The sequence below is a fragment of the Thunnus thynnus genome, chromosome 4 (genome assembly GCF_963924715.1).
Source record: "Thunnus thynnus chromosome 4, fThuThy2.1, whole genome shotgun sequence".
Lineage (NCBI taxonomy): Eukaryota > Metazoa > Chordata > Actinopteri > Scombriformes > Scombridae > Thunnus > Thunnus thynnus.
The window spans coordinates 23,730,573-23,745,752 of NC_089520.1; the positions used below are offsets into that span (position 1 = coordinate 23,730,573).

General features: G+C 41.1%; 1 protein-coding gene across 6 annotated transcripts in view; it reads left to right on the top strand.

Moving 5' to 3' along the window:
• The first annotated feature begins 3,149 nt into the window (after nt 1–3,149).
• ppfia4 (PTPRF interacting protein alpha 4) overlaps nt 3,150–15,180 on the top strand; it is a 58,755-nt gene continuing 46,724 nt past the window's right edge. For 3 of the 6 annotated variants that reach the window (XM_067587746.1, XM_067587747.1, XM_067587751.1), the window contains exons 1-2: nt 3,150–3,615; nt 3,797–4,097. In XM_067587746.1, coding sequence (XP_067443847.1) covers nt 3,840–4,097 — 258 coding nt within the window. In that variant the 5' untranslated portion in view covers nt 3,150–3,615; nt 3,797–3,839. The remainder of the gene's footprint in view (nt 3,616–3,796; nt 4,098–15,180) is intronic. The other 3 variants (XM_067587749.1, XM_067587748.1, XM_067587752.1) reach the window with 1 other exon arrangement.

Below are 15,180 nucleotides of genomic sequence, written 5' to 3' on the forward strand. Positions count from 1 at the left end.
AATTCCCAAGAAACTAAAGCAAAATTAGTTTTCAGAGAAATCTCTGTTGCGATTCAAAGAGGACCAAAAAAAACAAAAAAAAACAACAAAAAAAAACAACAGTTGCTTCAACCTCTGGTCCTGTGAAATTACTCTCTGACAATTAAGCAATCAGCACAGCGACTGTTTCATGTCTTCCAACCTCAAAGATGAGTCAGAGGACATGTCAGCAGAAATTTCTGCTCCTTCATGGCCAGAGCTCCCATCAAGTCCTTTACTGTCTACATCTCAGGTGGCCCCAATACTGTCTAATATCTCAGGAGCACTATTCATTTTCACAGACCTCTCTTATGTAATTGTTTATTATAACAGATGACATACTGATAATTAAGTGTTGTCAAGAAAGTCTTTGGCACTTAGACTCTACAGGGAGATTTTTGTAATTGAGGGGCATCAGCCCTGAGCAGCAGCATGAAAAATCCCCCCCTGGAGTCCAGACACTGGTGGTAGTGGCTGAAGACTTCTGCTGAGCTGATGAAGTGATGAAGCTGATGAATCTGTGAAGACTAGGTGGAGATGAGTAGTTTGCGATATCAAACAACTTCAAAAATATGACATCTTGAAGTGCACTAAAACACAATAACTGCAACTAAATAAAATAGTCCAAATCAGAAATGAGCTCTAACAGATCATTTCATACAAAACAAATGTAGCAATGAGAAAAACTAGGAAGCTTTTTTTTCTTAAGAATAAATGTAAAATGTGGTTGTGTATGAGGATTGCAGATATCAAAGTTTTTGGACCTCTGGTTTTGCTCTTTCTTTGAGTTGTGAATATTGAATTCAGATTGAAGCACCGCTAAGTTTTAATTTACTTGTGTCTAAGAAAACGTTTGCGTATTGAAAACACCAAGTGAAGGTCAAAAGTGGTCTGACTTGTAAATATTAAAGTTGGTTTGAAGCACAGCTGATCAAAAACAGAAAAAAAGTAGTCCGTCACAGATCTCTTTGAGGAATCTGATCCAACCACTAGATGGCAACATATAACCATCACTGTTTCTGCCAACTCACGTATTCTTTGCAGTCTGATGACTACCGATGAGACTGATGTATCTAATCGTACAGGCAGCCATACACAGGTAGAGCTGCAGCAATTAGTTCATCGCAGAAAAAATAATCTACAACTGTTTTGATAATCGAATAATTGTTTCATTGTAGAATATCATATTATATAGTCAAAAATATCAAAACAAATGATTCTATTTTGTAAAATCTGTCATATTGAAATATCATTAAGTGAAGGCTTGCAAACCAATTGTTGAAGTCTTTTTGTATATATGTAAATGTATGAGATGAACGTGTACTGTATGTATCAAACTGTGGTTGTATTCTAACCAAAACTGAGTACAGCTAGGGAGACATAAAGTAGAAATTTATTCATACCTTCTCTAGAAGCCAAAGCTATTAAGACTACATATAATATAGTAGGGGAAAGGATCTTCTATGTCTTAATATTTTCAGTGGTTTGGATCTATTTTATAATTAGAGAGTAATAGTAGGGTGATAAAAAAAATATACCACAGAATACACCTGATTTAGCACTCTCCGGGTTCATTTAATTTGCTCTAAGTAAATCATTTCTCTCTATCTTTCCATAAAAATTTATATCATTTATTAAATAAGTCTTCATCAATCAAATTCTCACAATCTTTATCTCAATGACTTACTCACTTTTACAAAGACTCTATAGCTGCATAGCCTCATTGACACATTTAAATAGTCTGATCATGGTCAGTCATTAGATTTTCAAAACAGACTGTAAATGGTGAGCTAAGGGAAACTTTAGTGATTTGGGAGAGCTGTGGGGCTTTATGATGAAATAAGGAATACTGTATCTTTAATGTGTCTCTATGGTTTTGAGGGAAGCACAGTGACCAGGTATTTTTGCCACATATAGCAAGAATGACTCATCTTCAATGCACAGAACCATTTGAAACAACCATCAAAGTTATAATTTAGATATGAAAATAAGATTCTTGATACTTGATTTTGTTAGTTACCAATATATTTTGGCCTAGTCTGTACCCTACTGTCACTGCAATGTGCTGGTGAATAAATTAATAAATCATAGCCTACTCATGCCTCACAGTTACTGTATGTGGAAAATCAAGGAACATTGTTCTTTGAGTCCCTTCTTCTATAAACTTTCAACAGGTTTCACACTTTCCGGCAAATAAGCAAGTCACTTGTGTATGGTCCAGGGATCCAGGGTTTTCTGTATTGCAGCTGCACCTGTTTATGTTTTTGATAGATAATTGTTTTAATAATTGTTAAAGTAATGAGTCAAAGCCACAAATGTCTCACCAAAAGTCCCCATTAATAAAAAAGAACTTCAAAATATAAAAAGCTAGACTAACTGAAGAGCCTTCTAACACTCCATCACATTTTAAATAAAATAGGAGAGTAGATATTTCCAGTATTAAGTCACAGTCCATGAAAGTAAAGACAGCTCGCTGATAGTCGACACTTTATGTCCTTGTTTTGTCCCATTAATGTGAAGTTATTTCTCACTGCTGTAGCACATTATTTGATGATAAGAGCACAACACAAGTACAATAAAAATGTAGAGTCAGTATATTGCTCTTGATCACTGGAACATGGTGTGGTTGTTATACTTCAGTGCCTCTATGTTTTGGATGGATGGCTACCATACAATTAGCCTATCAGAGCCACAGTTAGTCATTTAGAGCATTGCGTTGCCAAAAATGTAACCATACTGTACAAGGAGACGCCTGTTTCGCAGCCTTTTATTTCTAATATTACAAATACGTATCATCTGGTTTTCATTACAGATCCTGTAGGGTGCGCTGGACATCCATGTGTAGCCCACAATCTGCCACTTGCCACTGGTTTGGATAAGATCGACACCACTGGAGCGCGCATCTTGTCTCAGGAGCTGCCAGGTCAAGAACGTGCTCAGTGGTGCTGATGTGAAAAGTTAATTAGCTACATTTCACCAATTAAGGGTCGAGTCTGTGTTAGCTGTTGTAACATGACATACGTGTAGAGTTTGGATTATGCTAGATGACATGAATGACCCGGCCAGCTAATTTCAGTCCTCTGTTTGCATGCGCATAAAGTGCAAAACGCTTATAGGCTGAACGCTGGGAGTTGGTCCTTTATTTCCAGAGCTAAAGCCTGGTAGTGACAACTGCAGATTCCCCAGTGTGTGTGTGTGTTTGTGTGTGTGTCACAGCGGCCGGCTGCGTGTGTGTGTGCGTGTGTGTGTGGGAGGAGGAGTGAGCGTCGGTTCGGTGGCGGTGTGGTGAGATGGAAGCGGAGAAGGTGGATGCAGATAAAACAAGACTCGCTCTAGATTAAACGTCTCCTCTCGGATATGTTTCGTGTTTTTTTATTCTCCTGCTGCCAAGGTGCTATGATCTCCGTCGCGCTCGCGGGCACCACCCCTCCAAACGTCCCCGTCTATCTCTGAGCTGTCAATCATATCACGCCGGGATTTCTACATGTGAGTGCATGGCGCGCCGGGCAGGGCGGATCTGCTCACGGGGTGAAAAAACGCCAGTTAATAAGGATGAAAGGTCAACCATCATCTCATCATTTCAATCAGTCTGATTAGGTAAGGCGATGTAAAGCTTAAGATTTGATTCACGGGGGGTTTAATGCAATGGGAATAAGGCGCTACCTACGATTGCACAGGCTCTCCGTTGCTACTGGGCGTTAATAGGCCCTCTTATCAGTTATTATAAGTCTGTTTATCAGGCTTGTAACCCACATATTTCCCTTCTTCATACCGACAGCGACACTGTCCTATAGCGTTGCCCAGACCACAGAGCAGGAAAGATGATGTGCGAGGTGATGCCGACTATCAACGAGGGAGACTCGGCTGGTCCTCCGAGAGGTACCGGCGGCGTCCCGAACGGTTCGGACCAGGAGGCCAACTTCGAGCAGCTGATGGTCAACATGCTGGACGAGAGGGACAAGCTGCTGGAGTCCCTCAGGGAGACTCAGGAGACCCTCATCCATTCTCAGACCAAGCTGCAGGGGGCGCTGCATGAGAGGGACGTGCTCCAGCGGCAGATCAACGCCGCGCTGCCTCAGGTGAGGAGCAGCCGGTCTGTGGAGGGGAGGGGGGATGGTCGGGGCCAGATGGATAAAATTTTGTTCCAGGGAACAGCATCGTTTGGTACAATGTGGTAGCCTATTGAATTGGACTGCATAGTGTAAGCGTATGTGAGGCGATAGCCTGATGGTGACTGTGAAACTTCAAGGGTGGATTACCAACATGCAGAGAGGGCAACTACTGGCCCCGGACCTTCAGGGTCCCTGAAAGCTCCAGGCTTACTTGGTGTCAATTGGTTTGAATGATTTGATTGGGAATATGTACCAATAAAACACAATAAATAACATAAGGGCATTAAGGTGGGTCCTTTCTTGCTACCTAATCTTGAGGCCCAGTCATGAGAAGGACCCTGTGTCAAAATATAACTTTAACCTTTATTATTTCAGCTTTGTAAACAGTTTTCCACACAAATCTGCAAAATGGTGACCAGGTAATGTTCTAGCATTCAAAAACAGAGAGTAACTGGGGTCCAGCACCTTGTCTTTGCCCCAGGGGCAACCAAGCAGATTGAACTGTCCATGATGGTACTCATATATTGACTGATTTTGAACAAATTAAACTATTAATTATTAATAACTATTATTTATTTTACTTGGTAATAGGACCAGTAGGGTGAAAGACAGAAATCTCAAGAGCTAGTCCTGAAAAAGTTGAATGGGATTGTTTCATTTACAAAGAAGGGGCTAGTGCATGTTTTCTTTAGGCTCAGATTTACTAGGTATACGTCTCTGCTGGGGAACCCCTCTAACACACGTCCCAGGATATCACCATGAGAAAAAACTGTGAAGATGATGGGGATATACATACTTCAAAGGCTTATAAGTGGCAGTGCGCCAGAAAGGAGGATCTGAATGTCTAGTAGGTAGAAAAGTAACGTAGCAGGTTGAAAGGTGGATCGAGGAGTTTTTACTCACTTTACGCCAGATGTCGAGAGCCCTTCTGGCTAGAGAAGAAGGCAAGGCCCCCCCTATCATTATCTGGATTGAAACGGTCTCACCTCTGTATGCGGTGACCTGACTGCCTGTCTGTGCCATTCAGTTGTAATGTGAGAGACAGGAGCTGATGGTGAACTGGGATATCTTTGACGATAGCCTGTGAGTGTGTGCATATGAGAGAAAGAGAGCTGAATAAGGGCTGTTGCAGTCACCGAGCATGACGACAATGAAGCCTCAGCGCATAAAGCTGTGTTACCCTCTGACCCTCTGGTCTAAATGCGTGGCATGATGTCACAGCAGTGTACAGTGTGTATGTGTGTGAGAGAGAGCGAGAGAGAGAACCATGCTGACGATGACAGCCCCACTGCAGCCTCTTGTGAAAGAAACATGGCTGCTTGCTAGTGTACATGGCCCTGGGCTGCTTGCTTCCACACATGCATTCATGTCTGTGTGTGTCTGTGTATGTGTGTGTGTGTGTGTGTGTGTGTGTCAGGGAGAGAGAGGAGAGAGTGGGAAGAGGCTGTCATGCTTGTTTTCTAATCCTGCTTGGTTCAGCGTAATGTTTTATTCTTGCAATAATACAAGTATTAGTTATACAGTCATAGACCTCAGGGACATTATGCAGACATTATGACTGGCGTGCACATGCATAAGCTGCCTCTCACACTCCCTCACTCTCAAAACACCACACACACACACAGTCGTGCACACACAGGGCAAACACAGCAGTGGTCATTTCCACACCAGCCACAGAGCAGAGAGAGATGATGCAACGGAGTGGGTGAAGCAATACTGAGAAATGAAAAAATCTCAGTTGGAATTGATTTCTACTCAGTTTTGCTCCACTCAACTGACGAATGAAGATAGTCTGGCCCCGTTGCATTGAAAATAATGGAGTGCATCCTGTAATGATGAGGAGGAAGCGTGGAAAAAAGAACATATTGTATGTGATGTCTCAACTTTGGGTGTGATGAATATATTAGAGCCGTGTGGTGGTAGGCAATGCTGCTGCTGACCCCACTATCCTATATGTGTCAGTGGTAATTAGGCCGATTTGTGACTCAACATGATCAAAGTCTGTGTTTTTATGCTCTGGACTACAATACCATATCACAGCTTCCTGTTTGCTCTGGCCACCTTTGCTGTATAGCCCTCCAGTCAGCAGTGTCTACATTTGTGCTGTATTTTTTTCTGCATGTGTTCAGTTCTCACTCTGTTTTTAAGGTGTAGCTGATGCATGAGTGTTGGCACAGCAGGACAGCCTCTTTTCCCTCAAATCACTCACTCACTCGCTCTTTCCTCCACACAAACATTTGTCATCTTCACCTATACTATGTGTGTGCATGTGTGTGTTTTGTTATGTCTTCTGTAATTTTCCTGACTCTATGGGACTTGTCTGACCCAGAACTGTCAGATCTTTCTTTCCTCCATACACACACACACACACACACACACACACACACACACACACACATACATACATGTACAAACAAATTGTGTGAGTGATTCAAAATTCAATACTCCTCAGCGTCGTCATTGTTAAAAAAAACATAAACCGCATCACCTTGGCATCAGTGTTCAAATTTATGTTTGCCTCAGCAGCGTCATAAAAATGGGACGACATTGCCATTTTGCCACACATACACACACGCACATACACACATACTGTACACAGACTAGGATGGATATGTTCATTAGCAACAGAGAATAGAGTTTCAGATTAACATGTCAGCCCATTACAGAGCATAATGCTTCTAATACAGCCCTCAGAGATGGGTTTGCCCATAGACAAATTAGGTTTTAAACACACTCAGAGACCCTCATGCTTATATACAAGCACACACACACACACACACACACACAGTGCCTCCTCCTTCTCTGCGTGAAAAAACTGTTCTGACACTGTCAAATGAAATGTGTTGTAAGGCGGGTCTGCATATGTGTATGTTAAACTCAGAGAGAGAGAAAAAGGAGACAGTGGGCGAACACTGCATGTTCACACCATATTTCCATATATTTCTATATTATTACTATATTCTTTTAGTAAGTGCTGTGCAATGACTTTGAAAGGTACTATTGTTAAAGGGCTTAAGTGTTAAGTGTTGTGCTTCCATTAAGTTAGGGGATTCACAAGAGACACATTTTATAAAATATGGTAAAAATTAAATGAATAGTTAAATATTTTGGGAAATAAGCTTATCGGCTTCCTTGCTTAGAGTTAAATGAGAAGATGAATGCCACTCTGGTCAGTAAGTAAAGCTACAGTATATCCAGTGGTTAGCCTCGCTTAGCTTAAAGACTAGAAGCAGTGGGAAACAGCTAGCCTGGCTCTCAGAAAGTTTAAAAATACACCTACCAAAACCTCTAAAGCTCACAGATGAACACATTACATCTTCTTTGTTTAATCTCTCCACAAAAAGAAATGTTAAAACAGCAACTATTTCTTAAACAACAGTTTGGTAGTTTAATTTTAATGTGTCTGTTGCGGTACAGGTTAAACAAAAAAGATTCTAAGCTAGGCTAACCGCCTCTCGGCACTAGCTCCTAAACTGAAATGCAAAGTTCATCAACAGCTTCCATTGCTCCATTCAGAGACCTCCACTCAAAGAAACTGTCATCCTCTGTGAGATTACGTTTTATCAGTAGCTTCCATTTTTCAAAAAGGTGTGTGCCTTCATGGTGGGCTGTGACTTTGATTGTGTGTGTGTGTGTGTGTGTGTGTGTGTGAGTGAGTGAGTGAGTGAGTGTTGTGATGTTTGGACACCTGTTCCAGTCAGACACAACACTGGCTATTTTTGCCAGCATACAAATACACACAGAGAGAAAGACACACAAATACACACATCACTGCCCTTCCAAAACAACAACTGCCCCTTGTTCTGAATTCTAACACCCCTGTCCCCATGGAAACACACCCACACACACAGACACACACACAAATTCACACAACATTTTGCATGTTGTTTACTCGATCTCACACATACCACTGACCTGTCCTTTGACCTTTCATACAGACACTTAGTCATACTTTTCACACACACACAGCTCATACACATTCATGTGTGTATGAAGAAGCATGTGCCTCTGTGTTTATATGCACTAGCTCCATCCTTCTTCCTGTCTCAGGTATCAGTGTTTCCAGTTTAGTGTGTCCTCTCCTAAAAACCTAATGAGAAACTTGTTTGTTTCCCTGCTTTTATATTCTTCATCTCCATCGAGTTTGTCTCTCTTTTATTATCTGTAAACTCTGGCTATTTCTCTCTCCCTTTCTGTCTTTCTTTCACATTCTCTCTGTTTATCTAACCCATCAATAACCCAGCAGTCTATTAACTGGTCCTTCAGACAGTTCTCGCCCCCTCCTACTCCTTCAGCTGACCTCAGCCCACAGCACAACGCAGTCTAATATGGGAGGGAAGGTGACACATTGCTCACTCTTCAAAGCACTTCAAAGCACCCTGTGTCTGTATGATAGTCAGCAATACTATCACAAAATCAGGGACTTATGCAGTATTTCCCTGAAACCATATTCTTGTAACTGGGGCTGGGCATAACCGAGTACTCATTGCACTTAGTTTCTGTCAAGTAACGAACGCTGACATCAAAAATTCATACTATTCTTTACCTTTTTTCTTTGATCAGATCATTTTGTTTTTTCCTCTTACCTTCTATTTTTGATTGTTATGCACCACGATACTAAGATCCTTAATGTGCAAACTTACTTGGCAATAAATCTGATTCTGATTTAGACTGTACTTTATTTAGGCAAAGTTCTCATATGGCTGCTTGTATTTGCAGAGCAACATTACAGAGCAACTTAACAGCAGCTGGAAATCATCTGTTTGCTGATCTACAGTTTAACTTCTCACATTGCTGCCATGATGTAGAAGTGTACTCCAGGGTGTGTGAGTACACTGTGACATCACTGTTGGTTGTGGTTACAGGTGCAAGAGAGCTCACCCAAACATCAATACTGCGTTGGTCAGGGCAGTGAAACACTAACTGTAAAAAGTGTTAGTAGTATTGTTTGGTTGTTTGTTTGTTTGTTTGCACAATACAGCAAAAAGAAGATAAAATATAAAAATCATACAAAATTATAACAGGTTTAAAACACAAGGAAATATTCATACAACCACAAGAGATATGCAGGCAGAGCCAAAAAGCCAAAAGGCTTATCATGTAGAAGAGAATCAAACTTCATCATCACAACATCATATTTCAGGAACAAAATAGCCACAATAAACATTCATGCACATCTGTGCAAACCAGAATCTACAAATTGTTCAAAATAGAAAGGTACTAAAAGTTAACAATGAGGATTTTTTAAACTTTTTTTAATGTCTGGGGATAAACTTACAGTGAATTTAGGTCCAGATCATAGGACCCCTATAAGAAATTCTAAATTGGGCATTTGAAGTTCTTGAAAATGCAGGCTGAAGCTGATGACTGTTCCTGGTTTCATAGTTGTGGATGGTGCTAGATATACTGAAATCATCATTAAAACCAGAAGGCAGAAAGTTATTGAAATAATGATAAATAAACTCAACAACCTGAACCTGAAGAATACAGTTCATTTACTTCATGAAGATTGCTATTAGCCCAAAACGTTGTGTTCCCAGGGTTTAGATGTATCAATGTACTTCTAATAAAGTACAGAGAAACATATCATAAATCTTAATCAACCCCAGTATTGCAAAAAATAATGAACTTAATACCCCCATTCGCATCTACTGTTGAAACTACCTCACAGCTCTTCTCTTGGTAACTGCAGTACACGATCCAGCAACTACTTAACCTTAGATATCCCTCATGGACTCACTAATGTTGGCAGAACTGGTTTCCGGTACTATGCATCTTTTAAATGGAATGAACTGCAAACTGCCCTCAAACTTGAGTCTTACAATCATCTTGGAGATTTAAAGCTTTATTATCTGATGTTTTTATGATTCTTGTAACCGTTTTCATTAATTCCTTGTTTATTGTGTAGTTGTGTTGTTTCTGTTGTGTTGATTGTGTTCTTGTCTGATGAATGTTTCTTGTTCTCAGATCCCTCTTAGAAAAGAGATCTTAATCTCAATGAGACTGCCTGATTAAATAAAGATTAAATAAAAAACTTAAAATTCCTATTTATGGTAAATATTGGGTTGCCTAATAGTGAGCAGGGTATTTCACACTACTTGAACCAAAGCCAACAGAAGTTAGCCTTGCAGGCTTGGTACTCAGCCATCATGGTTACTGTACTAGAGGTGTGTTTTGCTTGCAGGTACAGTGTGAGAGGGAATGAATGTCAAAGCTAATATACCTTGCACTGCAGAGAAAGGAAGAAGTGCTCCAAGGTCCCCCAGCTCTGTGGTTGATGGTGGCCCCAGCTTATCATGACACACACATTCAGCAAGGCACAAACACTCTTACTCACATCTGTATCCACCCACAAACAAACAATCACACACACACACGCTCACTGCCTGTGTTTTCTTAAATGTCAGCATGGGCTGTCTACATGTCGTCCCGAGTCTGTATGTTTATATGTGGGTGAGGGAGAATGCCCACGGCTAGTGTTGTTTATGCATGGGTGGCTGAGGCAGCTTTGTGCACCATGATAGGAGAATATCGAGGAGGGTGGGCGAAGCCAGTTGAAAAATTACCACATCTCATTGGTCTGCCACTGGAGCCCAATTCTTGTGCTACATGTTATGTAAGCACCAAATACTGGAATTTGGGTTGATGTGGAGGAAAGTGGAGCATAAAGTGAGCAGCTGAATGTCACCAAGAAACCCCGTAAGAGAGAGGAAGAGAAAGAGAGGACGTGAGACATAAAAAGAGAGAGAGAGGAAAACATCCTTAAGGACTCCACCGAGATGGAGGTACTGTCCGCATTTTCACTCTTCAACCTTCATGTAACTAAACATCTACAACAATTTTCAACTTAAACTTAACCATCTCAAGTTTTAAACCTAAATTTTGCAGTTTTTAAAGAAAAATTAATTACATTTCTATTGATTATGACAACATTGTACTCGTCAATTTGTGAGATCTTAGAATGCGGTGACACAATCAGTCAGAGGATCAGACAGGCTGTAAACAATCTAACAGTTAAACCAGATTTTTTAAGCCACTAAGCCGTTAAGTGAACGCAACTTCAATGTTGGTAATAATCCGTCATTACACAGGAAAACTGAGTGCAAACAACTACAGCAAGTATGGAAGGTCCATGTTGAACCAGAAAGTTGGTCTGCAAATTGTGATATACAATATGTTTATGATGGACAATTAACTTGGTGAGTGCAATGTTATTATTACTGATAGAAATTATGGTCAAAACTACAAAAATAAGATCTAAGTTGCAATAAACCAAGATTGTTTTATGAAGTCATGCCTTTGCCTAACCGTCTAGTTTCTTCTTTGTTACTGTGGACTGATCCATAATTTCACAAGAAAGAGACACATTCAAATGACCCCAGAAGAAGTGAGAAGTGAGTCTAATTAACAATCTACCTCCCAGCAGCTGACTGACATCACACCTCTCTCTGTCTGTCTTTTCCTTTTTCTCTCTTCTCTCTCCTGCTGCATCTTGACAGCTTTACATAATGTATCTTATTCTCCACTCCTTAGCAGTTCACAGTCCAGTCTTGATTGAAGCCCACCCCAAAGCTCTGAACCGGGTCAGACTGGCCCCTGGCAAGGGCTTGTGCACAGCTTTCGGGCCCCTGAGCACTAATAGATTATTAGTGTGCAAAGCTAGCACCCCCACGCTGCCCTGCCACACCACAGCTTCAGCGCTCCATCTCTCAGTAGCATCCATCCTTCGCTCCCTCCATCCCTCTGCCAGTACCATCTGGCTCTCAGCACCAGGCACATTTAGCTCAGCCGGGCGCCAATTTGTCCCCCTGGCTGCCTAGGAGAGAGAAGCAGAGTGAGGGAAGGAAGAGGAAGATTGGGAAAGAGAGACAGATATATAGACAGAGCAGGATTTAGCGAAGAGAGACAGCAAGAGAGTATGTCAGAAAAAAAACAAAAACAGGATCAAGTGTACCTGACGGTCCCCAGCAGCGAGGGACATGCTCTGGTAATGGGGAGAATGAACAGTCACTTGGAGTGTGTGTGCCCGTTCCCTCTCCCTGGTAATAAGAGCAGAGTGATTGAAGTTGCAGGACCACCAGAGGGGAAGGCGAGAGTAATGAAGGAGGGAGGCAGAAATGGACAGAATGAGAAAGAGGAGGAGGAGGAGGAGGAGCAGGGGGGATGTGAGACGAAGTTTTCCAGCCAGCAGTTAAGCCCACAGCGGCCCTGCCATGTCTAACAACTACACTATTGGAACTCTGTCAGTTCGCTTTCCCTCCTGCGATGCCCTCAGAATAGAAGATAAGGCATCGATGGGTGGGAGGGGGTGTGAATGTTGGACTGTTGGGGTGTTAAGGTGGGGGAGGCAGTGTGTGTGTGTGTGTGTGTGTGTGTGTGTCTCAAAGTCCAAGGTTATGAACTTCAAGGGTATACACTACAAATTGTACTGTAAGCACCCACATGTGCAAAGACAGTAGAAAAAACAAGACAACACATGCACACAGACCCTCTCTCCAAAAACACATACTCACATATACATACACACACACACATAAAGTATAGTGGTGGTGCTGGGTGAGGGGGGGCATCTTCTATATGGACCCCAGTTTCCCCAGCAAGAGACTTAAGCAGCAGCGGTAGAGGCAGCGGCATCAGAAGCTAAGTCCCTGGCTGGACCCTTAAAGGGATTTAAAGAACTTCAAAATGCTTCATCTGCTCCATGAAATACAGCTTGTCAGTGTCTCACAACATAGCACACACCACCCACTGCTGACTGACAATAACACCCGCATGTGCACACACACACACACACACACACATACACACACACACACAGATCTGAGAGAGTGCGGCTGTGCAAGTGAAATATAGGATTTGGGAGAAGGACACAATGGTAGTAGGACAAATATTGCTATTTAGCTAATGGCTTGCGTGAAGCATGTATTTCTCCGTGTGTGTATGCGCATTATGTGTCTAGGCTAAAGAACACATCATACCTTTATCTACATTTGTTTAATCATTTGTGCTGTGAATATGAATGATAAATGTGCATAATGTATTGGTGACATTTTTTTGAGAAAGAGAAGCAGCAAAAATGTGAATAATATGAAAGCTTTTGTTCAGGTGTAGCGTGGTAAACAAAATGTTCAGAATACAAATAATGTAATGAATCTTAGACTACTACCCAAATTAATAAAACAAAAATAGCCTAAGTTGGAAGTAACATCATAGAAATCTGCTGTTGCAGTCTTTTTTGCAGTGACACTGACTGACACAGCTTTATATCTCACTGTATGGGGCATTGAAACATGAGCGGATTAATCGAGTTTCACCAAGCCTATTTAAAGCAGTATAAATTGTTTTTTTGGGAGGGGTCAGTGCAACAAGCTATAAACACAGCATTAACATATCCTCACAGCTGACAACATCAAAGTTGATACGACTTACGTATTATAAAAAAGTTGCCTGTTTACACATGAAGCACAGACACAGAAAAACTTTTGCATTAATTTTGAGTCGTGTTCCTGCTACCCAACCAATTCTAATACTCTCATTTTAGCTCTTTTTTTTGGTCTTCACCAGCTCCTGAGGGAAATATCTTCCCTTTAGTTGCTTATGCTCTACATTTCCACCAGCTAGTGAAAAAAAAGTCGGTATTTTGGAAGACTTAAAAACACAGCCACCTCTCTGTCAACATGAAAATTCAGGCAGTAGATTACTTTGTAACATAAAAGCAGTATTCTTACAGTTAACTTTCCAGAGTTGTAAAATCCTGTCTCAGGGCATAATAAACCACTGTGCAATGTTTGGCTTTTTATAAGACCATAAACTCTGATCTGTCACTAAAACTGGCCTTTCTGGATTGTATTGTATGCCCCTACCACTACACCTTGCACTGTTTTGTTTTAATGCCAGATAACTTTGTCTGCCTTTTGGTTCTGGGCAGATGGAGTTCAGTGGGAAACGAGGTTGGTGAGAGTTGTGAGACTCAACCAAAACTAAAACGATGTACTAAAAGATGCTAAAACGTTCCCTAGAGCTGATGGGAACTGCAGAGTCGGGTGATATTTATCTGTGATTTTGTCACCATGAACAACTCCTTTTACATTACACATAGTCATTTTATCCATTATTGATGTGAAAATATTGATTAGTGCAGCTTCAACCTGATTATCTGAACCAAGGGTCAACAAACCTCTGTTGGCAAACCAGGAAGTAGCCCTGCAATTCAATGGAGTTTGGGTAATAATTTTTAAGTTCACTTTTATTTTCACTTCCAAATCACTTCCGGTTTAAATTAGTTGATTGTCTTTTTTTGTCTTCGTCATCTTCTGTCGAATCAACTTCAAATATCCTGAAAGCAGTTGAATAATGTGTAGAGAATGTTATTGTAATGTATGAAACATATGGCAGACTTTGAAACTAAGAACCAGGTTGTAAAACATAAAGTATGATCATACCCTCCTAAAGTGCTCAATTAGTTACTCCTCTAGACAGATGCAGGTGTTGAAATCTTATGTAATAAAATGGTCCCAGTGATGAATTGCCCACACTGAGTGAGCACTTCCCGGTATTGTAAGTATCCAACTTGGCTGATACATCACAGACAGGCACACAGTGCACTCATACTTGGATGTGTCTCTGAGAAAGATGTATGTGCTGATGTGAATGAGATGTTAGCCAGCTCAGAGCGCTATCATGGCTGGCCAGACACCAAAAGACACTGTGTTCTGAGGATAGTCTGTGATAAATACATGATGACATACACCAACTTTACAGCGCTGAATATAGACTTTTCTCTTGGCTGATTTAAACAGCACAAATTCACTGAGTACATACTGGAGAAACAAACAAGATATTTTTAGTGCACGTACATCGTACAGAAAGCTCTTAGATCTTCATGTCTCAGTATTAAATCAAGACTGGTTTATTCAGCACCACCTACAACATGCCTCAGTTCTCAGCTGCAGTCTGTTCATTTACTTCCAGCTCCATTCACAGACACGTGGGATGGTTCAGACACACGAATATGTGTGCACAGTTTTATACACACACATAAACAAGCTCT